We start from the raw sequence: 26,343 nt of genomic DNA, 5'->3' as shown, positions 1-26,343 counted from the left end.
TATAACAGAGATTCCTGTTGTCTTTCTGTAGCTCATTCTCCCTTCAGCATGCCCTCTGCCTGACGTTGTTTTCCCTTAGCTGTAGAGTGGGTCCCTGTGGGTGCCTTATCTTTATTTAGTAAAGTTTACTTGTGCAAAAACTGGTAAATCCAACACTTGTAGAGCTTTTGTCAATTAAAATAATAAAGAGCACCTGGTTAATTTTTCACATTAATAATACTTTGTGTAGTAAGTGGACAATTTTAATTTAAAAGAAGCATAAACTTCTTTTATGCTGAAGTAGGGAAAATAGCTTCACAGAGAGTGCGTGTCAGCTTGGCAAGAATTGCCTTAACCTCAACTTCTCCTTTCACTCAGCTCTTTTTCTTGAGCTTCATATAGAAAATTCTCTACTAGTAATAGAAAAATTAGGCAGATTTTCATGGTGAAGAAGGTATCTTGAGAACATCATTTGTTATGTCACCAGGCTATAAAAGGATAATGTTTTCAGGGAGGCATCTAGAAGCAAGCCATTGCCACTGTTCAGCTTAGTGTAAAATCTAAACTCCTGTTTCATATTACAAGTGGCAGTAAACATTGCTATAACCTCTGGGGAGGGCAGTTTGGCAGTATCACTCAGAATTAGAGTGCTTGTGTCCTTTGACTTAGCATTTCCAAGTCCAGGGAACAGATTTAGCCTATAGACAGACGTGTATGATATGACATATGTACAAGATTATAGCAAAAAACTGGAAATCACATAGGTGTCTGATGAAAGGGGACTGAGCAAAGACATTACACCCACACTGTGGCACATCCCATGCATGCTGAAACAGAATAAGGAAGTTCTGAACTGACGGGGAGATTTCCAAGATACACATTGTCCCGAATCTTGGTTTGTTCACATAACAATGTCTTGTTTGCTGCTGTCCTTTTGTAAAGGAAATACCTATATATGCCTGTGTGTGCTTAAAGGATCCCTCAAAGGACAGTTGAGCAACTGGAAATACTGGTTGACCGTAAAAAGTAAAAGAATGGCTAGGGGACAGGGAGGAATGAGAGAGGTTTGCCGCTTTTTTGTATCTGTTGGATTTTGAATCATTCTCTATTGAAAAAACAAAACAATCCACCTTTGCCATCTGAGGTTATTGTTAAATGTGATGCTATGGCAGAGGGCGCCCTAAACCAACAGTTCACAAACTGGCTGGTGATCAGAGTTATGGAAGACCTTTCCCAAAGTAAAGAGTCCAGACTTGGGGACTTCCCTGGTGGCCCAGTGGACTTCCCCTTCCAGTGCAGGGGCGCAGGTTGAATCCCTGGTCAGGGAGCTAAGATCCACATGCCTTGCGGACAAAAAGTCAAAACATAAGACAAATATTGTAACAAATTCAATAGGGATTAAAATAAAGACCCCAGATTTTGATTCTACATATCTGGTTTGGGCTTTGGAAATTTGTGTTTTGAGAAAGCTCCCTAAGAAATTTTGATTATTCAGTGGGTTTGGCAAGCTCTGTCTTAGGATCTATTATACTCAAGAATACAACTATATATATGCATGTGTGTTTATAATTTTTAAAAGATTTGTAGCTAGAAATTTAAATGACGATAGGTTGTTTGTTTTTTTTCCTAGAAACTTGTGACTATTTTGAAGAAAAGCTAATTTAGGCAAATAAACCATATCTAGGTAAACAAGAGATTAGAAAGAGATTGGATTCTTACAGCGAGATGATCTTTATGCTCAGCCTCCATAGAAGCTAAGTCAGCTTCTTAGTCTGAGCCTTTGCCAGGACTACTTGTTGCTTTTTAGTTTTTTTATTGTCACATCTTTTTAAGGAGGACTTAAGTCTTAGAAATTGATAATTTGTGTGTCTTTTATAGCTTACATTTGTTTTTAAAATCTTCTGTAGACTTTAGGATTTGTTAGGGAAAACCATGCCAGTGGAGCTTATATGTGACTCAGCAAGTTTCTGGTTTGGATGGCTCTGTTAGGTGCAGGGTAAAGAGCCTGTGGATACACAGGAAGCCCACAGGTGTCTATTTAGGTTTTTAAAATAGCCTCAGATACTAGGAACAACCTAGGTTTTCCTAAAATAAAGATTTTTCCACAGTATGTTTTTAGGGTTGAATATCTACTCTAGAAACATTTCTATAGTCTTTGAAAAAAAGTGTTTTACAAAGTTTCAGGAAAATAATATGTTGACTTAGAAGTTTTAACAGTGAACAAAAGTGGGAATAAATAATTCTAAAGAAGGTTTTTTTAAATTTTATTAACTCCTAGGGCAAACTATTATTATAATGAATGATTATCAGATGTTTCCTTTGTAAGAGGCTTAAACTTGGTGCTATTGCTTTATGCCTTTAGACATCTGGTTTTAATTCTAAAATATGAGTCAGCTGTAATATGAGCATCTGTATAAGTACAAACCAGAATCTACTAGATATCAAGAACTGAAGAAATTAGGGTCAGTGTGGGATAACATACTTGCTTCCTTCTCTGTGGGCAGATCCAAAGCTATGAGGGCAGTTAAAGTCCAAGCTGTCATCATGTCTGCTGTCTGGCGTTAATGGTTTGTCAAAATGCCAGGCCCCTTAATTTCAGGCTGCATGAGAAATGGGATCCTTGCATAGAGCTGCAGGCTAACTTGGTCATCCTGTATGGAAAAAGTCCAGTGGTGATTAAGTGTGTGTCCCATTTACATAACTTCAGTCACATGGTTTCTTTCATCAGGTGAACAGAAGGAAAAAGCCTGGCTGACCTTAGGTTGCCATGAGAGAAGTGTCCCAGAGACTTGCCCAGTGTATTGTTTACATGAAGACCTTAATAAACATTAACTAATTGAAGACGTTTCTTTCTCTCCTAATTAAAAGCATAAAGGTTAGTCTTTCTGGCCCAGGATCAAATACAGCATCTAGAATAGTTCATCAGACAAGTGCAGGAATAAAATAAACTGTATGTTGTTTATTGTTCTTGCCCTTTAAGGGTCAGGGTGTGTGCTCAGTTATCAGTCATGTCCCACTCTTCGAGACCCCATAGACTGTAACCCACTAGGCTCCTCTGTGCATGGGATTCTCCAGGCAAGAACAGTGGAGTGGGTTGCCATTTCTTCCTCCAGGGGATCCTCCAGACCCAGGGATCGAATCCTTGTTTCCTGCAGATTCTTTACCGCTGATTCACTTGGGAAATCCTTAAGGGTCAGGGTGGTAGATTTCACGCTTAAAGAAAAGTTGAACTACACAAGCAACATTAATATACCCTTTGACAGCATCACCCATCACCTTTTGTTAGCTGTTAGCATTTCACCTCATTCACTTTATTATTTGCCCTCTGCTCTCTCTCTCTCTCTTTTATTTGGAACCATTGGAGAGTAAATTGTTTATCTCATGCCCTTTACCATAAATACTTAAGTGTGTATTTCCTAAGAATAAATATATTCTCTTACACACTGTGGTTTTAATTATCGACCTTGATTCAATAATTTAATCTACCAACCATGTTTCATATTTGTCCTTGTATTTTTTTCCCCTTTCCTGTACAGAATCCTTTCTGGAATCATGTACTTTTTTGGGGCCACATCTCTTTAGTCTCCTTTTAATGTAGAACAGTTCCTCAGCCTCTCTTTGTCTTTTATGACCATCTTTTGTTTATCTCACCATCTTTTGTTGAATATTCCTCACGCCTCACTTTGGGTTTGCCTGATGTTTCCTTATGATTGCATTTGGGTACACGTCCTCAGTTGCATCCCTGGGATATCATATCTGTAGGCAGGCACACAGGCATCCCCCCTTGTTGATGATAGTAATTTTGATCACCTAGCAGGTGATTGTCCAGCTTCTCCATACTCGTTCCTTTTGAGTAAGTATCTTTCCCTGGCTGTCAATTAAGAAAAGCCCATAAGATGACTTACATCCTTATCTAATGATGAGACTTTGAAATCAGCACAGAACGCCAAGATCTCAAAGCCCTTTATAAGTACTTAGCTTTCACAGTGACCCTAAGAAACAAGTCTCTTAATCCTGCCCTCCTCCTCTTTGCCTATACATCACATCCACTTTTAGGGGATGGTTGTTGAACGAATATAGAAGTAAAAGGTGGGACAAAGAATTTAAGTCTCAGGCCTCTGCTGGAGAGAGAAGCATGTAAAGAGGTCAAAAAGAAGAAAAACAGTAGAGCCTAGGGTGGCAGTTAGACATTACTGATTGCTCACCCTGGTACCTCCTACTTTCCTTAACAAGAGAACATCGAGTTTTTACCTGGATGCATGGCCATCTGCAATGAGTAGCACATTCCCCATAGCTTGTAACTAGGTGAGGCCATGTGGCAAGAGAGAACGTGCCTTTTTTTCTGTCCTTTTCTGCTGACAGGAATGTGGATATGATGTTTGCTTGAAATGCAGGCAATGTCTTGGACCATGAATTGGCTACTAAAGATGGTATTAGCAAGGTAAAAGGAGCTGCTGCTGCTGCTGCTGCTGCTGCTAGGTCACTTCAGTTGTGTCTGACTCATAGACGGCAGCCCATCAGGCTCCCCCGTCCATGGGATTCTCCAGGCAAGAACACTGGAGTAGGTTGCCATTTCCTTCTCCAATGCATGAAAGTGAAAAGTGAAAGTGAAGTCGCTCAGTTTTGTACGACCTTCAGCGACCCCATGGACTGCAGCCTACCAGGCTCCTCTGTCCATGGGATTTTCCAGGCAAGATTACTGGAGTGGGGTGCCATTGCCTTCTCTGGGTAAAAGGAGCATAGGTCCCTAAATGATTGAAGAGCTGCCATGTTCTGCCTACCTTTGACTTCTTTTATGTCAAAGAGAAGTAAATATTGAAGTCACACATTATCTTGAGTTTTCTGTCACATGCAGCTGAACCTACCTGGCTGATAAAAAGAGACTCTCAGAGGAAAGTAGTATCGATGGGCTTAGGCGACTTCCTAGCAGTCCAGTGGTTAAGACTCTGTGCTTTGAGTACAAGGGGTGCAGGTTTGATCCCTGGTCAGGAAGCTAAGATCCCACACGTCACACTTTGCCGCACAGTCTCCCTCCCCGCCCCCTACAAAAATTGCACTCCTGCTAGAGAAGCCTGCCTAGGGTGTGCCACTCTATTGCTCTGAGTTTGGACACTGTTCTCAGTGGTGGGAACACGATGGTAAAAGAAAGTTCTTCCTCTTTTGGAGCTTATGTTCTAAAGGGGGAGTCAGACAATAAACAAAAATACCAATGTTAGGTGGTATGTGCCATGAAGAAAAAGGGGCGTCGGTAAGGGGCATAGGGAATGGCAGGCAAGGGATAGGTCTGTGGGAAAGACCTTCTACTAACTAGAAGTGGTTAGTAGAAGGCTGTGCAGATGTTTAGGGCACAGGCTTTCCGATAAATACCAAGACCCTGAAGCAGAGTCTGCTTATTCTTTTGGAGGAACAGCAGCAAACAGCTAAAACTGTTGACAGTGATGGACATTGTGGTAATGACTTTACAGGTGTATAGTGAAAGTCACTCAGTCGTGTCCGACTCTTGGTGACCCCATGGACTTCTCCAGTCCAGAATACTGGAGTGGGTAGCCTTTTCCTTCTCCAGGGGATCTTCCCAACCCAGGGATCCAACCCAGGACTCCTGCATTGCAGGTGGATTCTTTACCAGCTGAGTCACAAGGGAAGCCCAATAATGTATTAAGTATGCTATTTATGGCCATTAAATTTTAATAAAGTAGAATTAACCCACTGAAATCATGTTCTAATGTCACAGTAAGTTGGGAATTGCTGAGGCAAGCCACAAATATCAGGAAGCAAACTAAAGACAGGTGGGCATGAAAGAATTCTGATGGTCATAAGGCAACCAAGTATTTTAAGTAAGTCTATGTAGATGCTGACCATAAAAGTTAATATTTGGGAACTCTGGGGTTTTCATGTTGTTTATTAGTCACTAAGTCATGTCTGACTCACGTGAATCCTTGGACTGTAGTCGGAGAGGCTCCTCCGTCCATGGGATTTCCCAGGCAAGCCTACTGGAGTGGGTTGCTATTTCCTTCTCCAGTTACAGGTGTATATGCATGTCAAAACTTTTAAAAATTATATAATTTGAATAATATGTGTTCTATGTCAGTCACACCTCAACTTGTTTTTAAAAGATATAACTACCACAAACTAGAAACTACTCTCAAGAATCTTTATAGACAATGATATCTGCTCTTTGCTATTCAACCCTTTTGTTCTTGAGTTTTCCATAAAACTACTTTTCCTTGTCTGTATAGTGTTATTTTTGGCCACTGTGTATGTCCTTTTTTGTCCCATACAAAGCACACTATGTACAAATGCATGATTTTTTTTTTTTTTACTGTGCTGCATGGCTTATGAGATCTCAGTTTCCTGAACAAGGAATGAATCCAGGCCACAGCAGTGAAAGAGCTAATCCTACTACTAGACCACCAGGGAACTCGCTAATCATGAATTAATTTTTTAAAAATATTTTAATTTATTTGTTTATTTGGCTGCATGAGGTCTTGGCTGCAGCATGTGGGATCTTTCATGTGGTGCACATACTCAAGCGCACAGGCTTGGTAGTTGTGCTGCACAGGCTCCAGACCACATAGGCTTAGGCATGTGGGATGTTAGTTCCCTGACCAGGGATCGACCCTGTGTTCTTTCCATTGCAAGACAGATTCTTAGCCACTGGACCACCACCAGGGAAGATCCCCAATCATGAATTTAGAGATGTGGCTATCCTGCCAGGCAGGTGAGGAAAGCTACTGTCTCTGAAATACAGTGATTACCTAGGTGGTTTTAAAATGTATGGGTTGTAGAATATGGCTCAGCAATAAAAATGAAGGAACTTTGATAGAACAGTTTGGATGTATCTCAAGGACAGTATGCTGAGTGAAAAAAGCCAGTCTCAAAGGGGTATCTGCTGCATGATTCCATCTGTATAAATAACAAAAATTATTGAAATGAAGAACAAATCGGTAGTTGCAAAGGGTTAGGGACGGTGTTGGGAGTGGAGATGGGGCAGCCGGGAATGACTGTAAAGGGTATCACGAGGGAGAGCTTTGTGGTGAAATAATCCTGTATCTTTATTGTGGTAGTGGTTACACAGGCTGCACATCATGAGTGACAGTTATACACATGCATCCCCAGGATCAGTTTCCTGGGGTTTATATCGAACTGTAGTTGTGTAAGATATAACCATTGTAGGAAAGTGGGTGAAGGGTACATGGGGCTTCTCTGTATTAATGACTTCCTGTAAATCTATAATTATTTCAAAATAAAAAGTTAAAAAAATATATGGACTTCTGCTTCCAGAAATATAGAATAGGTGTATATTTCTCTATTCCCAGTGAGTACAACTAAAACCCTGCACATTATATACATAAAAAGCAAGCATAAGAGGGACTTCCCTGGTGGTCCAGTGGTTAAGAATCTGCCTTCCAATGTAGGGGATGTGGGTTCGATGGCTGTTTAGCAAACTAAAATCCCACATGCTGCAGAACATCTAGCCCATGCACCCTAACTAGTGAGCCGTTGTGCTACAGCTACTCAGCCTGCATACTCTAGAGCCTGTACTCAGAACTGGAGAAGCCCCCACACACCATAGCTAGGAAAAGCCTGTTTGCTGCAGTGAAGAGCCCGTGTGCTACAACAAAGACCCAGTGCAGCCAAAAAATTAAAACAACAACAACAGACAAGCATAGGAAACTCTGAAAGGCGGAGAGAAGAAGGCTGACCTGCTAGGGCATTGTGACCCAAAGAACAACATAATGAGCTCTCCGGATTTTCTGTTTGCCTCAAAGGTGCCAGACTTGGAGCTGAAGAAGTTGGAACCAGGAATCTCCAATGGGCAACAGACAAAAATACACTCCATGAAAAGTCTGCTTCCTGTATCCAAACAAACAGAAAAGAGGTAGCTTAGTAAGTCAGAAAACTTTTAGACAATAACCACTCTATTCCAGCCAAACACCACAGAAACTCACCCTACCCCAATCCATGCCACAAAGACCAAGTGGGGAGTTAGATTTCCACCCTTGTGAGGTTACAATGAAGTGCCCCAAACCCCTGCCAGGATGGTGAGAAAAGAGCTTGGATTATCATTCCCATCTGGCAGTAACAGGGCATTGCCCCCTCTTGAGATGTCAGAAGACGCTGAGTCAGAACTTTTAAGGACTTTTATCAATGTCCAGTGGTGATGAGGCTGTGGGGAGCAATAACAAGGCACTCTGCCACTTCCCAGCTAGAGAAGTATTAGCTGAAGCTTGCTGAAGAGCCAGAACTTTCACATTAGCCCAGCAGTAATGAGGAACTCTTTCCTTGGGTATCCAAGGAGGCTAATTGGGCAACCTGGACTTCTGTTTCTACCTGATAGTAACAAGAAAGTACCTCCCCATTTCTGCATTGCAAGGATAAGTTAGCAGAACAGAGCATTTAAGTAAGATCCAGAATCTCGGAACATAATATGAAACTATCCAGATTTCTATCTAAGATCACTCATTGGACCAAGATCAAGGAAGATCTCAAACTACATTTCAAATGCAATTGATACCTGTCAACAGTAAGCTGATAGTGCTCCTGGAGTAATTAGACAAAAGATTTTAGAGCAGGCATCATGAAAAGGCTGTAGTGAGCAAAAAGATATAAAGAACCAAATGGAAATTCTGGAACCGCCAAATAAGTAAAAAAAATTCATGAATAGTCTCAACAAGAAACAGTAATCAGAAATAATCAGAACTTGAAGATAGAACAATAAAAAATACCCAATCTGAACAACAGGAAATAGACTTAAAAAAATGAACTGAATTTTAAGGACCTGTGGGTCCCTGAAAATCTAATATTCATGTTATCAGACTTCCAGGAGGGGAAAAAAGGAGAGAGCCAAAAAAGGTACTGCAACAAATAATGGTTGAAAACTTCCCAAGGGCTTGCAAGAGACATAAACACACGTTTTCAAGAAGCTGAATAACAATCAGGATAACTCAAAGAAATCTACATAGTTATGAAAACTGAAAACAAAAAGTTTGAAAACAGCCAGAGAAAATGACACCCTACTTTTGAGGGGAAACAATTTGAAGGACAGCAGATTTATCATCAAAAACCATGGATGCCAGAAGGAAGTGGCAAACAGATTTCAAGTGCTGAAAGAAAAGAATTATCAGTCCAGAATTCTTTACCCTGTGAAAATAATGTTTCAGGGGCAAATGGGAAATAAAGATGTTCTCCAGTGAGAGAAAATGAAGAGAATTTGTTGCCAGCAGATATACTGTAAAAGAATGACTAGAAGTTCTCCAAACAGAAAAACAATAAATGAATGAATAAATGAATGAATCTCATCAGGATTGATGAGAATATGGTAAGCAAAAATACAGGTAAGTAAGTACAAGAGATTTTCCTTTTCCTGAATTTTCTAAATTATGTTTGATGGTTGATGCAAAAATCATAATACTGATTAATGCAGCTATAAATGTACATAGAGGAAATATTTAAGACAACTAGATCTCCCAGAGAAAAAAAGAATATAAAAGGTAAGCTTTTTATACTTCACTAGACTGGTAAATGGCAATACCAGTAGATTGTGATAAGGTATGCATAAATAATATAATAACTAGAGGAACAATTAAAAAACATACAACTAAAATTTATAAAAGCTATATACTCAAAACCACTATAGATGTCTTACTTCAAAACTTACTACAGAACTACACTAATCAAGACACTGTTACTGGCTTAAGATTAGATATATAGATGAATGAAATAGAATTAAGATTTCAAAAATAGATCTATACTTTCATTGGCAACTAATTTTCTTTTATTATTTTACTTCCAGTTTTGTGATATAATTGACATACAGCACTGTGTAAGTTTACAGTATGAAGTATAATGATTTGACTTACATTTTGAAATCATGACCGTAGTAAGTTTAGTGAACATCCATCATCTCATACAGATACAAAATTGAAGAAACAGAAAAAATTTGGGGGGGAATTCCCTGGTTAAAAATCCACCTTCCAATGCAGGGGGCATAGATTCGATCCCTGGTTGGGGAACTAAGATCCCACATGCCGCAGGGCAACTAAGCCTGTGTTCCGCAACTAGAGAAAGCCCAAGCGCTGCAGTGATGACCACCCCAGCCCAAAAAAAAAGAAAAAAAATTTTTTCTTGTGATGAGAACACAGGATTTACTGTTACCTTTTATATAAAACTTACAGTAATGTTAATGATTTTAATCATATTGTACATTTCACCCCAGTACTTATCTTGTAACTGGAAGTTTGTACCTTTGACTGCCTTCATGCAATTCCCCACACCCTCTCCTCCCTACCTCTGGTAACCACAAATCAGATTTCTTTTTCTTTTAGTTTGTTTTTGAAGTATAACTGACATACAACCGATATTAGTTCCTGGTGCATGGCAGTTTATTTTCACCAAGATAACTCAATGGGGAAAGAATATTCATTTCAATAATGAAATTTATTGAAAAATTTCTTTTCAATAAATGATGCTAAGACAACTAGATGTTCACATGCAAAATAATGCAGTTGGTCCCCATATACAAAAATTATCTTGAAATGGGTCATTTCAAGTAAATGTAAGAGCTAAAACTATACACATTTTATATGAAAACAAACATGTAAATCTTCATGACCTTGGATTATGCAGTGATTTCTTAGATACAACACCAAAAACACAGCAATAAGTGAATAAAAAAGATAAATGATAACCAAAATTAAAAATTTTGTTTCAAAGATTGTAATCAGGAAAATGAAAAGACAGTAGGAAAAAGTTTTGCAAATAATATATCTGATAATGACTTGTAATCTAGAATATAAAAATGATTGCATTTGATAATAAAAAGACAAATAACCCAATTAAAAAATGGACAAGGTATCTGGATAGACATTTCTCAAAAAAGTTACACAAATGACCTGTAAGCACATAAGAAGATGCTCAATCATTAGCCATCAAGAAAATATACACAAATTCTTAAGCAAATAAACACAGATTCTTAAGCAAATATTAGCAAAGAGAGTGCAGCAATATATAAAAGTACTTATACACCATGTCCAAATGAAGTTTACTCTAGGGATGCAGGCTGGTTCAGTATTTGAAAAATCAGTCAGGGTAACGCATCATGTTAACAGCCTAAAAAAAAAAAAAATCACATAGCATTTAAGCAGAAAAAGCCTTTGAAAAAAGCATTTATTCTTGGTAAAGACTCTCAGTAAAAATAGAAATAGAGGAGAACTTCATTAAATTGGGAAGAGCACCTACAAAAAATCTACAGTTAATATTATACTTATTGGTAAAAGACTTAATCAGAGAAGGTGATGGCATCCCACTCCAGTACTCTTGCCTGGCAAATCCCATGGACGGAGGAGCCTGGTAGGCTGCAGTCCATGGGGTCGTGAAGAGTCAGACACGACTGAGCGACTTCCCTTTCAGTTTTCACTTTCATGCATTGGAGAAGGAAATGGCAACCCACTCCAGTGTTCTTGCCTGGAGAATCCCAGGGACAGGGGAGCCTGGTGGGCTGCCATCTATGGGGTCACACAGAGTGGGACACGACTGATGTGACTTAGTCACTTAGCCAAAAGACTTAATGAATGCTTTAGGAACAAAGAAAGGATGCTTGCCCTCACCAGTCTTATTAAACAAAGTGCCAGGATTGGTAGCCCACACTATAAGGCAAGAAAAGGAAATAAAAGGCATTCATATCAGGAAGAAATGTTTTGTTCATTGAACATATCAATGTCAACATCATGGTTGTGATATGGTACTAAAGTTTTATAAGATGTTGCCACTGGGGCAAGGAACAAGAAGACTGGTTCAAAATTGGGAAAGAAGTACGTCAAGGCTGTATGCTGTCACCCTGCTTATTTAACTTATATGCAGAGTACACCATGAGAAATGCTGGGCTGGATGAAGCACAAGCTGGAATCAAGATTGCCAGGAGAAATATCAATAACCTCAGATAAGCAGATGACACCACCCTTATGGCAGAAAGTGAAGAACTAAAGAGCCTCTTGATGAAGTTAAAAGAGAGTGAAAAGCTGGTTTAAAACTCAGCAGTGAAAAAACTAAGATCATGGTATCCAGTCCCATCACTTCATGGCAAATAGACAGGGAAATAATGGAAACAGTGGCAGACTTTATTTGCTTGGACTCCAAAATCACTGTAGATGGTGACTGCAGCCATGAAATTAAAAGACACTTGCTCCTTGGAAGGGAAGCTATGACCAAACTATACAGAGTATTAAAAAGCAGAGACATTACTTTGCCAGCAAAGGTCCATCTAGTCAAAGCTATGGTTTTTCCAGTAGTCATGTATGGTTATGAGAGTTGGAGCATAAAGAAGGCTGAGCACGGAAGAACTGATGCTTTTGAACTGTGGTGTTGGAGAAGACTCTTGAGAGTCCCATGGACTGGAAGGAGATCAAACCAGTCAATCCTAAAGGAGATCAGTCCTGAATATTCATTGAAAGGACTGATGCTGAAGCTCCAGTGATTTGGCCACCTGATGCAAAGAGCTGACTCATTGGAAAAGACCCTGATGTTGGGAAAGATTGAAGGCAAGGGGACAAGAGAGGATGAGCTGGTTGGATGGCATCACTGACTCGATGGACATGAATTTTAGCAAGCTCCAGAAGATGGTGAAGGACAAGGAAGCCTGGAGTGCTGCAGTGTATGGGGTTGCAAAGAGTGGGACACGGCTGAGCGACTGAACAACAACAAAAAGCCATTGGGGGGAACTGTGAAATGTATACAGGGATCGCTATAATTTCTTACAACTGAATGTTAATCTACAATAATCTTGAAAGGATTAACCTTAAAGAAAAAATATGAATTGGCCCCAAATCTCTTTTGCCTTTATATGCTTTGCATTCTTAGCATTGCAGGGAAAGTGTGCTATTGGTGAGAGTAGGAATGCTTCTGTTCCATGTGTTTCTTTTAGAGCATAAGTTTTTGCTTTCAGTGAAAAAATAACTCATTCATCAGGCATGGTGAATCATCCAGCAAGGATGATGAGTCTTTGACCTTGAGGAGAGTTTTATTTTATATCGCTGATGTCAGATATCCAGTCAGCTGCTAGATTCTCTAGGAAAAGGAACATGAAATGCAAAAAATGGCCCAGAGGCCCCTGCATCTGACAGCCAAATTAGAAGGAGGGATTATGATCAATATCCCTGGCAAGAAATCTCTTCTGTGGGATCTATTGGTCCCTAGGATGTATTCTGGTGAGAGGAGGGCAGATGGAGAAATTATAGATTATGCAGTTCTGATGGAAAGAAATGCATAGTAGAGAACCCAGTGGCGGGGCGGTGGGGGGGAGCTTCTGGGAAATATGAATTTACTATGACTAAGAGGCATAGGAATCCATTTGTCTATATTAAAACCCTAACATTTATATGTTTCACCATATACTCAGACTATCTCTGGAATCAGGTAACAGTTGTTAGGGGAAGAGAATTGAATGGCTGAGGAACAAGGGAGGAGACATCTTGACTTTTGCTATGTTCATCTACTGTGTGTCTACAAGAACGAATAAACTTAACTGGTGGCCAGATTTCCTATAAGCCTGTCTCGGAGAGTAGTTTGTTCAGAGTTTTGCTTGAAGGTGTGAGTCCTGAAGACTGCCACCTTCTCACCTTTGCCAGAATCTAGGTGTATGGGTGGACTAGGGTAGAGGTGGCACTGGACTGAGAACACTTGGGCTCCAGCCTCTTGTCTCTCACTAGGTAGCTGTGACCTTAAATAAGCTCTTTCAGCTATTTCCCTGGGCTTCAGTTTCCTTCTTTGTAAAAAAGGCGACCTCTGAAGTCCTTGGTCATTTAAAGTTACCGCCTCCTTTTCTGCTGCCCCCAGCATTTGGGAATGGGGGCCTCTGCAGTGCACCTCGTACGGGCTGAGTCAACATTTATCCGCTGGTTAACTGGATGGAGGCTAAGAGGGGCACAAAGACGATGACGAGGTGTCCCCCTGTCACTCTTCACAAAGCAACAGAGTGTCGTGGTACTATGGGCCTGCGAGGTCCTTGAACCTACTCTTCACTCCCCGGCTCGATTCCTGGAGTACAGTTAGCTGGTGCTCAACTAATGAGTGAATGTGTGAGCGAAATGAATGAGAGAGGTGGACCGCGAAATGTGCAATTATCTAGTGAGTTCCTGCAAAAAAAAAAAAAAAAAAAATTAGAGAACGCCGCCTTTCCCCGATTCTTCAAGGCGACAGCCGAGGTGTGAAACTCCGGCAGCTGACAGGCGAAGGCTTTCAGATCTCGCTTGGCTGAGAGGCGGCAGGCGGGGCTTAGCGAGAGAGCGAGCCTGGAGCCCGCCCGCCCCGCCTCCCGCCGCGCGCGCCCCCGCAGCCGCGCGCGTCCCTCCTCCCGCCGCGCGCGCCCCCGCCGCCGAGCGCACCCCGGACCGCGGCGGAGCCGGGCTGGCGGCGCGCGATCTCCGCCTCGCCGCGCGGGTGGGTGGGATCGCGGCGGAGCTCCGGGTGCCGGGGCAGGGGCTGGAGAGCGCCATGGCGGCGGCAGCGGCGGCATCCGGTCCCCGCGCCGCGGCGAGGTGAGGGGTCGCGCGTCTCCCTCGCCGCTGAGGAGGCCATAGCCGCCCGCCCACCTTCCGCGCGGGCCGCGGCTCCGGCATGGCCGGGCTCATTAAGAAGCAGATCCTGAAGCACCTGTCCCGGTGAGAGCGCCAGCGCCGGCCCCGGCCGTCCCGGGCCCGTCCTCGTCCCCTTCGACCCTCCTCCCTAAAAGCCGTATTCCGGGCCGGCCTCCCTCTCTTCAGCCCCGGGGCCGGGACTCGGCGGCGATCCCCGCCTCAGCTCGAGCCGGACAGCCCGCTCCGGGGGCCGCGACCGTTGTCACCGCGCTGCTCTGCCCTGGCCCTGGGCCCTGGGGGCCCGGCGCCCCTGCCCCGGCGCGGGTGCCCAGGCCCTCCCGACCGCAAGGATCTCCTGAGCGGCCGCGCGCACCTCAGTTCCCACACCGCCGGGCAGGTCACCCCGCTCCCCCTTGCATGGCCCCCGCCCCGGGCCCTCTGCCCGGCCCCCGGTGGCCCCCGTGGTTCCCACTCTTTCCTTCTCCGCGCTGCTGCCCCTCCCTCGGGGCCGTCTGCCCGCCTTTTTACCCGCCTACCTGCCCGCTCCTCGGTCTTCGTCTTCCTCCTTCTGCTCCGGACTAGATCCCTCAACCTGGGCCACTCACTTAAAAATGACCCCGTTCCCCAGTCCTTCAAAACCCATCCCCCGCTCAGATTCCCACCCGCGATACTGATTTTTCTCCCTCCCAGAAGCTCCCAGCTCCTTGTCTTCGTCGTCAGGCTGACCCTGTTGCATCACTCTCGAAAAAGATCTAATCCTTGCACCCAGGCCTTTCCTCGAGTCTCCTTTTCCCCTCTCGGGGCTTCTCTTCTCATTTAACACAGACTAAATGGAGAAAGGGCGTGAGAGTTGGGCATAAAGTTTCAACAGCCTTCTCTTTAAGATATGGAGGATATTTGGACAGCTTGTGAAAAGAACTAACGACTCCCACTTCTGCTTTGCAACCATCAAAGCAATGTTATGTCCAAGTCATTTGGACCCGAGCTGGGTGGCACGCAAAACTGTTCGCTTGTAATTGGGTGACTGCTGACCCCTGAGTTAGGATTGCAGCTTGTCAGAACTGGTATCCAGAAAAATCAGAAGTTGACCTTTCACTTCGTTTTCACTCCTTATTCTGGGCAGGGCTTAGCGATACCTTTAGACAGCCGTTGTCTCTCACGTGGAGCGTGATCCAGTCCTTGGCTCCACAGTGGTCAGTGGTTTTGAGGAGGAGGGAGCAGGGGGAGGAGCCAGTCTCCACGGACCCCAGGCCTTGCTCTCCTTTCTTTTCTGGTCTTCTCATTGCCTTGGTGAGTGCTGTGTGAGACACTGTCGCTGGCACTGCATCCTCTCTTCTGGCAGACACTTTGGCCAATTTACTGTTATTTTGATTTTAGACTTTAATTAGTAATTAGATTCAGATTCATCTCTTGGCTAATCACCACACCATGTTTTAAAGTAAAAGCGGATTAGAGGCTGGAGTTGGAAAGTGCCTTTGGATCCTCTCCTTGGGTTAATTCCCTACTATATTCTTTCTCAGGTGACATTCATTTAGGTGTGCCATGAATTTGCTTGCTCTGTGTAAAGACATGTGTATGACTAATGATTGTGAATGAGGCGGAAAATTTAACTGAAGGGAAACCATTAATTTGAATGAACACAGAAACAGACAATTTTTGGGTTTAGAGATGATCTTACCTAACATAGCATTGTGTTTAAGAGGTCAGGATGATTTTGGTTTACTTTCTTTAACTATAAAATGAGGATAATAGTAGTATCTAACTCAAAGGGCTGTTGTGAGGATTACATGAGTTAATACACAAGGGCTTAGTGCAATGCCTAGTGCATAGTAAGTGTTCAATAAAGCATGCGATGTGGTTATTTGGGAGGCCACAACTTGTGTGATGGTTTGATATAAGCCATAGACTTTTCCAGAAAAATCCACATGTGCAAACAGATAATTTTTTATGTAAGTTCCCATGGTGGGGAAGGTTAAGAATCGCTTAAACACATGCCTTAACCTCTTAAGGCATCTTGAACGAATGCCCTGAATAACCCCTGACTAGTTCAGCCTCTCATTTTATGACCGAGGAAGCTAAAGCCTAGACGGATAAGTGACTTGCTTAAGTTACAGTGGAAGGTACAGTAGAGAAATAGAGGGAGTTCCCTGGCGATCCAGTGGTTAGGACTCTGCTTTCACTGCCAAGGGCGTGGGTTCAACCCCCAGTCAGGGAATTAGGACCCTGCAAGCCCCATGGAGTGGCCCAAAAATGGGTAGAGAAATAGAACCTGGCTTCCTAATTCTGGTACAGTTCTGGTACAATTCTGCTTCCTGATTCTGGTACACTTCTGCTGTAATGTGATACACTCATATTCTGTGCTGTCTCTAAGAAGATAGAATTTTTAAAGAAAAATTTTAATAGTATATGCTGACATATTCAGTGACTCCTTAGTGAACAAAGTTCTCTTTTAGATGAAGTAGGAATAGGTGTTAGACGTTGGTAGAAGTTTCTTGTTTCCTCAGGGTTGTGTGGTTGACTGAGGAGTAGGGTGGAAGGTTATTCAGGGCTGCCTTTTTTGCTAGCATGTAGGTCTGACTTGGGGAAAGGTCAAACTCCCGAGGCCTTCCTGTTGATTTAACTTGGAAAAGCTTCCTTAATCACATGTGATATTTGTGTCTCTGTATGGTCTCTACTACACATCCAGAGGCTGGCATGCTTGGAGGGGAACTATAATTTCTGTGGCTTGCCAAACTTGATGAGGAAAGAGCGGAGAGTTGGGATACTGGGGTACTAAATTAAATAAATATTTGCAGGTGTTTAACAATTACTTGTTGCTGATGCTGACAGTGCTGCTTGACCTGAAGGAGTATCCTGCAGCAGGAAGGATATCCCAGTGACTCCTACATTATGTTTCATTTTGCTCAGGAAGTTTTGCATATTAAAGTGTCTTGTTGGAATGCATCCTACTTATCAGTAGACTGTTGGTAAACAAGATTTGAAGGAGGTGATTTTCCAGATCCTACTCTAGGCCAGGCACTGAGCTGGGTGCTGGGGATTCAGCAGGGAAGAAGTACAATTCTCTTTTAAGGGCTTTAACCTATGATTTGGATGACCGCTGTATAATACAAATAGCTTTTATGTTCATTGTTTATTTAAATAAACCCAGGAGGAGATTTTTACTTGGAACAAAAACATTAATTTAAAAAATACCCCAAATTGATTTTTCACTGAATTAGATTATTCTTATTTTAGATCCCCTTAGCTAATGACCTTTTGTTGTACAAATAGGAAGAAATATGATGGATTGTAAAGTAAGTGGAAGGACTGTTGGTCATGGAAAGGGAGTTTTCTCTGGGGCCAGACAAGCTTGATTCACCTTTCTTCTCTGTCACTTAATAATACAGGGAAGCGTTTCTGAGCCTTAGTTTTCTTATCTGTAAAAGATGAGAATAAGAGAGAATACTACATGCTTAGCAGAATTTTTTGAGAAATTGGGGATAAAGTATTTATTATAGTACCTGGCATGAAGGTAGAGTTTAATGAAGAGTAGCTGTCATAACATGGCCAGAGAAGTTAGGGACACGTCCATGGTATAGGTGACTGCAACTCACTCAACTGGCTCTTTTAGAAAGTCAGTAGAAATCTTAATTATTTACTCTAAATGGCTGCAGGAAATGTGACTCCAAGAGACAGAGACAAGGCTGATAACATGATAGGTAGTTTAAAAAACATAAGCGTTAGGTGAAATCAGAGACTTACTGAGTTCAGAGTCCTTTTGGAGAATAAGAGAACCTGACTGTGAGCTCAGCTTTCTTAGATCCTGATCAGTGCCCCCTCATCCTGGAGAGACCCCATGGCCCGGTGGACTGCTGGAGTTGCCCACTCAGAGGCTGACTGCCTGCCCAGGGTCTGTTTAGGTAAAGGTTTGTGTGGGTAGGGCTTGTCTCGGCTTCCAAGGCACACTCCTTTGGATTAGGCCTTACTTATTATCATCTTCATTTCCTGAATAATTATTTTGTACATTTTCCGGTAATAGTGCAATCATATATATCTTTTGTTTTCTTCCTCATCTTGTCTTGCTTTTGAAGAAGCACTTTTATTGACTTAGCAAATATTTAATAGTAATAGCCAGTTGTAAGAATAAGCACTTTATATGTCTTATGATGATTTAATCCTCAGCCTAACCTTGTGAAGGAAACATTAGGCCCATTTTATAGATGAAGAAATAAATGAGACACAGAAGTTAAATAACTTGCCCTATATCAGTAAGTCGTGAGACTGAGATCCTAACACAGTCACTGCCATTCCAGAGCCAGGCTCCTTCATCTCTCTGCTGCTCTAATGCATCTCATCTACTAAGTATTTCAGATTGAACAACCAGCACCATGTGAAGGAGAATATTAACCAGCACCGGGGAGCTCCCTGAGTGTCCCCCATCATTGCCTCTACCAAGGGCTAGCCACTGTCCTGACTTCTAACAGCAAAGATTAGTTTTCTCTTTATTTGTACTTTATATCAATGGAATCACAGAATGTATACTTTCATGACTGGCTTCTTTAGCTCAACATTGTTTATGTGAGGTTAATCTCTGTTGTATCAATTTGTAGATTTTCTGTTTTCATTGCTATTGTTCTATTCTATTGATATACTTAAATTTATTTGTACATTTTTCTGTTGATGGACATTTGTGTAGTTTCTCAGTTCAGAGCTGCGCTGAGTAGTGCTATTAGGAAGAGTCTGGTACATATCCTTTGGTGAATAAGTGTGTCTGTTGTGGATATACCTAAGAGTGGAATTTCTGGGTGACGGGATATGTGTATGTTAAATTTTAATAGATATTGCTAAACAGTTTTCCTAACTGGGTGTAGCAGTTTGCATTTCCCCTGAAAGTTTATAAGAATTCTGGTTGTTTTCCATCCATGCTAACACTTGGTATTTTTCATCTTTTTCATTTTAGCCATTCTGGTGGGTATATTTTGAAATATTTTTACTTCATCTGTGATAAACCAGATGGCCCCTTTATTTTTGCCTTTGTTTAATTTTCAAATTCTGATTTGTTTGTGGATTTTAGTCACAAGCAAATGTCAGAACCTTGGAAACATAAGAAATTTTTGAAGAAATGTTCCAATTGGGCAGGTTCAGTGGAAATAATTAGGGTAATGTGTAACCATTAACCCATAACATTTCTTACTTGGAATGGATGTGATGCTTTGTTCCCTGTCAGAGTAATAGTCATTTACCTTAAGAGAAAGGAGGGATTGTTCTTTAGGTGTTTGAGTTTTTGTTAAATATTTGGCGTTCAGACTACCCCGGATATTAAATAATTTCTTTCTGTTTTATAAGTTTAGTACCCTTTTGGCATGGCTTTTGTTTTTTTAAAGATGTGCCACGTGGCTTGTGGGATCTCGGGTCCCTGACCAGCTGTTAAACTCAGGCCCCAGCAGTGAAAGCCCTGGCATAGATTTTTATCTTTACTAAAGAAACTAAAAGTAAATAAATTAATAAAATTTTTTAAAAAGAAACTAAAAAGTAAATTAAAAAAAAAAAAAAAAAGAACCAAGGGTGATTCTCTTTTACCCTAAAGTGGTTGTCTTGTGTCTTAAAAAAAAGCAGCGTTTATAAGCAATACAAATTTCAAAGCAATGTGGTCATATGTATCTGACATAAAAAGCTTAAGGTATGGTTCACAAATAATGAAATCAGCTGCTTTGAAAAGCTGACTGAGCAGCATGTTATTGTAGTAGAAAGAACCAGGACTTAACTCTAAAAGGTGGCTGTGCATTCTGACTCTGCTACTTGTAAGCTGGTGTTCAGCAAGTCTTTTAGTTTCTTGAAGCTTCGGTTTCCTTATCTGTTAAATAGGGGATAATAATCCACACTTGTCTTGAGGATTAGAAATCATGTATAAAAGTGCCTGGTACTGAAAAAGTATTCAGTGAACAGTGACGATTACTACTTATTAAAGTTGTTCGAGAGAGATCATCCAAATGAATAATTCTTTTGACATGTAAGAATGATGTTTCTTAACATTTTAATGCAGAGAAGTAGAGATGAATGCTCTGTATCATTGCTTAAGGAGAGAAGAAAACTAGGGCTGGTCCTGTTTGACTTTTTTCTCGCCGAGGCATGCTGCAAGGTAAACTTGGGCCTCAGAATAGGTGAAGTACCTGATATGTATTGACTGGGTTGGGTCCTTAGAGGGTTTACTTATCTGGAGTTTAAGAATATAGCACAATTATATACTTTATTTTCAGAGTGAAAAAAAAATAGAGGCCATTTAGTTTTCTGCACCTAATATAAAACCTGGTTGGAAAATAATCTGTAAGTATGACATGAATCACTGGGGGGGAAAAAACAGCTTAATTCTCTATGATTATTTGGGTGTGACATTCATGTGGCAGGGCTTATGACCGTTGACTGCTTTGAAAACCAGAGGGTCTGAGGATGTTTTGAGTGTGTGAAGTGGGTGCAGGAGAAGGTATGTGGAGTGAGAACACATGGTTGTAACTCAGGGAACCTCAGACTGGGGCAGGGTGAGGGTAGGGGAGCAGGAGACAAGGGAATCCGATTCACCCAGTATCACTAAGGGACCTTCATCTTTGTGTGATGAAGAAAGTGCTACTGGTGCTGATTATGGATGCTAAGGAACATTTCCCGATATGTATAAGCAGTGGAATCAACCAATCAGTATCTATAGTAAAGGGAAAAACTAAAGTGCAAAAATAATACACGTTAGCAGTCTAGGTAAAGGATAGGTAGTTTGTACCTTCTTGCCACAAAATAAAGACTAGATGTATCATAAATGATGTGTTGGATTGATGTTGTTTTATTTGCCAACAGCAATGATCATTTTACATGGATACTGAGTCTTTTTAGTGCCTTGGAGATATATAGCTTAGATGTCAACCCATCATTTAAAGAATGAGAACTTTGATGGTGAGAGGTCAGTGTATTTAAGTCTCTGACTTATGAAAGTGTTATATTCTCAAAATTGATTTCTAAGTTTGAAATTTGGAGTTTGTGGTTCAGTAGTAGAAATAGTGTTAGAACTGTTGAATAGGTTCTTATCCCACAAAAGCCACAGTATGTTAATTGTATATAATATAAGCTCACTAGATGGAGATCTGGGTCTTGGTTGGTTGGCAACCACGTGAAGCGGGAGGAGAGAAGAAGGAGAAGAAAAAGTTTGGATTAAGATCTTTTAGATCATTGAGATCATTGTTTCTCAGCAAGGCCTAAGGCCATTTTTTCCAGTTCTGATTGAGGGATATGACCAGCATTCAATGAGTGGGCTGGAGATGCTGATGTCATGCAGTATGTGGAATCATTTCACACAAAGAAGGATTATCCTTTGTCTTTTTATTTATTTACTCGATCTCAGTTCCCTGACCAGGGATTGAACCCCGGCCACAGCAATGAAAGCCCAGAATTCTAACCACTAGGCCACCAGGGCACTCCTTGTCTTTTGTCCTTTTTGGCTTCTGAATGTTTGGTAGATGCTTACAGAGGTGAATTGCTTGTTTAGATTATATGAGCCTACTTACACGTAAACACAAAGTACTGCATAATTTTTTTTTTTGGCTGCTCCATGCAGTTTGTGGGAACTTAGTTCCTCCATCATCAAAAGTCAAATCCATGATCTCTGCAGTGGAAGGAAGCATGGAGTCCTGACCTAACCAGTGGAAGGAAGGGACCACCAGGGAATTCCCTGCACAGCTTTAAACTACAGTGAGTTCCAGGACTGCAACTACGCTTGGGAAAGATTGTTTTGAACATTATTTTAGAGAAGGTTGTCACTCTTGGCAAGACCGCTCGTAGAGTTGAGTCTATCAGGGCTGAGAACCACCAACTTAGGCCAAAATCTGAAACAGCCGGTTTGCTCTTGACCCACCCTCTCTTCTCTCCTTTATGTCTCTTTCCACCTCCTGAGGCCCCTCTGTCACGCACCCACTGCCCCGATTCTTCCCTCAGGCCTCTGCTGCCTCACCCTGCTACCCCCAGGCCTGTATTCTCAGCTCCCCTTACTCTCCCACCAAAATTCCCTGTTCTTTAGGGTATATGATTTCAGCTAAGTCAGGGGGAGGAATAGAGAACATATTTGGGAGCAGGAATGCTATTCTAGCTAGCTCAGCGCCAATTCACGGTACGTCCTGCAGGGTCAGCTCCCCTAAGCCACTCTTTCTTTCATAGCTCCTCAGTCCGCAGACACTCCGGAAACTCCAAGTGTGTTTTTTATTTTCTGAAACCGGTTTCTGTTGCCATGGCAGTGAGGATGGGGCAGGGGTCAGGGCAGCGGTTTATGAGTCATTTGAAAGTCAAGATGTTCTAAAATGTGGACATTCCAGCTAGGGATGGCTCAGTTCATTCTAGCTGAACTTCCTCCTGCCATCTGGTGGAGTGCTTTCCCAGGCAGAGCTGAAAATACACGTTTCCCTTTTCCAAGAGAAATCCGATTTTCTTTCTTTCTCTTTCTTTCTTCTCATTCTCTCTCTCTCTTTTTTTTTTTGTTTTTTGAAATCTGTTTTTTTTTTTTTTCAAACCTGTGTGAAAGAAGGGGCTGCAGTGTTCAGGAGCATTTCATTTGAGGAAATGTTTCGACAGAGGTTGATATGACAGGAGAGGCTTGGCAGTGTATTGAAGGATATCCCTTGCTTGCAGGTGGAGCTGGCTGTGGCTCCTAAGTCCTCAGAACCCTCAAGAGAGGTTCCTCTGCCTCTGTGAGGAAGGTTTCTTGCAGGAGAGTTGGCTATTCAGATGCAGGTGGAGCCTCAGCTACTCTCAGATATGGAGCCTGGTCTCCCCTTCCGCTAGCCCCAGACCCTGGGCTGTCTTTGAGGACTCTGATTCTGAAACCATTTATTCATTAATTCTTTCCAGAAGCACTCAGAGACAAATGAGACAAGATTCCTGCTCAGAGTCTTACCTGCCTATAGAAACAAATAGGCCTGTAAACCCTGGGCCCAGTAAAGCCTTCAGAAGTATCCGTGGAGCCAGCAGGGCACAGACAGGGGCAGAAGGGTGATGCCAGGCAGAGGCTGAGAAGCAACAGGTGGTTTTAGGAGACTATATGTCGTTCTGCATCGTGCAGTGTGGGTTAAAGGAATACAGCTAGAAGGATATTGGCTAAGTCATAGAGGCCTGAATACTATGCCAAAGCATCTGGACGGGGCTCATCGTCTTCTCTGTTGCCGTTGACCTGGGTTTGAGGGACCTAGAGTTTCTCTTCTCCACACTTCTCTAACTCTTGACTTTGTTTAAAGTCACAGAGATGGTTTAGTGTAGGCAAGACTGCAAGTATTTGAGCCAGACTGCTCTGTGACCGTGGACAAATTATTTAACCTTTCCACACTTAGGTTTCCTTATGTATAAATTGGAGACAGTGGCTGTCTTTTATGTCATGAAGTCATTGAGAGAAATTAATTAAAAATGTATAAGATAGTGCTTAGGACAGTGCCTGGAATAGAGTAAGAAATTAAATGTTAGCTATTACTTTAAAAATAATTTTTGTTCTCAGAGAAATATCTTTTTTATTTTCTCATACCATATTTTATTATAACAGCTTTTAGACAGAGCTTTCAGAGTATACTTAATCTCTTTCGTTCCCTCTCTCCTTTTAAAAAACCTGGCACTTACTAATTATTGCAGATGGGAAGTGTGTACCTTCTAACCTCAGCTTCACAGCTTACATTTATTTTTGTGTTTACAGATGACACTCTTAAACCTGGTTTAACATGTTTGGATAATCAGACACATAACTGATTTGCAATGTGTGAAAGAATATGGATAGATTGTTGGATATACCCCTTAGTTCATGTCACTTATTTGGCAATTGTCATTTATTTGCTTCTTGTTAATATCAGTAGACATTAATTGAACATTCTTATCCTGGGTTTTGAGTTAGACAGAGATCTAAATGATACAGTTCCAGCTCTTGAGGAGCTCATAGTCCTCCCTAGAGACCTTTGTTTGTATTTTAAGCTCTTCATTGTGTCTTCCACAGTTACTTTATTTGGTTTGAACCTACTAACCCATAGTTGAATGTGCTGCTTATCTTAGGTGTGGTGATGTGTGTGCGTGTGCGCGCGTGCACTCAGTTGTGTCCGACTCTTTGTGACTCCTGGATTGTAGCCCAACAGGCTCCTCCATCCATGGGATTTTCCAAGCAAGAATACTACAGTGAGCTTCCATTTCCTACTCCAGGGGATCTTCCCGACCCAGGGATCGAACCCACGTCTCTTGCATCTCCTGCATTGGCAGGCGGATTCTTTACCACTCGCGCCACCTGGGAAGCTATCTTAGGGTGTTTATTAAATGATCTCTGTAGGGGAAACTACTCAAAGGTTTTGACAGGGCTTTTCTTCCACCATCAGATGTGAAAGAAATCACTTTGAGCAGTCTATGCCTGTTAAAATAAGCATATATTTTGGTCAAAATTAGGGCCAGTTGTGCTTAAAAAGTAAGGACACCCTCAGTGTATGGTGTGGTTTTCCTTTTTCCTTAGTTTCTCCTTGGGCAGTTTTAAAAACTTAGATAATCTGCCTGCTATACTTCTCTAAATAGCTGTTTAAGGCTTTACCACAAAGAAATAACTGTTCTCATTCAATAGTGAATAATCAACAATGCCCATTAGTGGAATAGGCCTTCCTTTTCTGATCGTTAGCAAGTACACTTTCACTTTGGTTAAACCAAGAGCCTGTGTAGGTTTTGAAATTAGAAATACAATATTCATTAATTCCTACTCTTGATTTAAGTTTGAAAATTGTCATGACATGGAAGTAAAGGAAATTAAGGGGAGTATGTTAGGATGACAAAGGTTTCTAACAAAGTGAGACACGCCAAGACTTAAGTCACGAGGTGTATTATCTTCAAGACCAGTGTAGGGGAAAGAACCTGGGACCCAGTCTCTATGGGGACTAAGTGGTTGAAGAACTAATTGAGAGGGCAGAGGGCACTATCTCTGAGTTACAGTTGGTGAAGATCCCCCCATCTCAGTCCTAATTCTAGAATGATCAGTTAGAGTATGTTGGGACTTCCATGATGGTCCAGTGGTTAAGACTGCATGCTTTCAATGCAGGGGGTGTGAGTTTGATCCCTCATCAGGGAACTGTGATCCTGCATGCACATAACATGGCCTAAAAAAAAGCATTTTTTAAAAAAGGGTATGTAGAAAAGATGATGAATAAGAAATTGCAGCTGTATTCTAGGTGGTGGTCAATCTGTTAACAGGCAGTTAGATGAGGAATCGACAGGTAGCATGTCTTACTTTGCTAGTGGGCCCGTTTGCTGTTGTGTTAGTCACTCAGTCGTATCTGACTCTTGCGACCCCGTGGACTGAAGCCCACTAGACGCGTCTCTCCATGGGATTCTCCAGGCAAGAATACTGAAGGGGGTTACCATTCCCTTCTGCAGGGGATCTTCCCAACCCAGAAGCCGAACCCAGGTTTTCTGCATTGCCGGCGGATTCTTTACCGGCTGAGACACTAGGGAAGCCCCAGTAGGCCAATTTACAAATATTCAATTCTAGAAGAAAAGTGGATCAAACCAGATCCAGTTATTAGTGTTTCAGCTAAACAAGACTAGCAAGGCTTCAGGCTTAGAGTAGGGAATTAGAATGTTCATCAGGACTGTTGTTAGGAATTAAGGAAGGAGAGCCTCTCCAGAATGTCCAGAATTCTGGGATGGGAATTAGGGTACATAGGAGTGCTTCAAATGACCAAGCTACCCTTGGTATGGGGAGATTTGGACTATTGGTTATAACTGTTGAGAGTATGAATCAGTATCATGTCTGTGATAGGAAATTTGGCAATATCTG

General features: G+C 41.8%; 1 protein-coding gene and 1 long non-coding RNA gene across 3 annotated transcripts in view; one reads left to right on the top strand and one right to left on the bottom strand.

Annotated features, from left to right (window-relative positions):
• Positions 1–107: 107 nt before the first annotated feature.
• BLTP3A (bridge-like lipid transfer protein family member 3A) overlaps positions 108–26,343 on the top strand; it is an 87,021-nt gene continuing 60,785 nt past the window's right edge. The window contains exon 1 of one of the 2 annotated variants that reach the window (XM_070361277.1): positions 108–2,854. Coding sequence is in view for 1 of the 2 variants with exons in the window: in XM_070361276.1 (XP_070217377.1) it covers positions 14,590–14,633 (44 nt within the window). In the remaining variant the exon portion in view is untranslated. Of the gene's footprint in view, positions 2,855–14,332; positions 14,634–26,343 lie in introns of those variants that run through there. The other variant, XM_070361276.1, reaches the window with a different exon arrangement.
• LOC138985059 (uncharacterized) lies at positions 2,861–15,856 on the bottom strand. The gene is made up of 3 exons (XR_011462296.1): positions 15,086–15,856; positions 7,683–7,833; positions 2,861–3,164 (listed from the first exon to the last, which is right to left on the bottom strand). It is a non-coding gene; the product is annotated as an uncharacterized lncRNA (long non-coding RNA).

This window comes from Bos mutus, chromosome 23 (genome assembly GCF_027580195.1).
Source record: "Bos mutus isolate GX-2022 chromosome 23, NWIPB_WYAK_1.1, whole genome shotgun sequence".
Taxonomy (NCBI): domain Eukaryota; kingdom Metazoa; phylum Chordata; class Mammalia; order Artiodactyla; family Bovidae; genus Bos; species Bos mutus.
The sequence above is the reverse complement of the archived record's forward strand: the minus strand, read 5'-3'. Positions and strand labels throughout refer to the sequence as shown.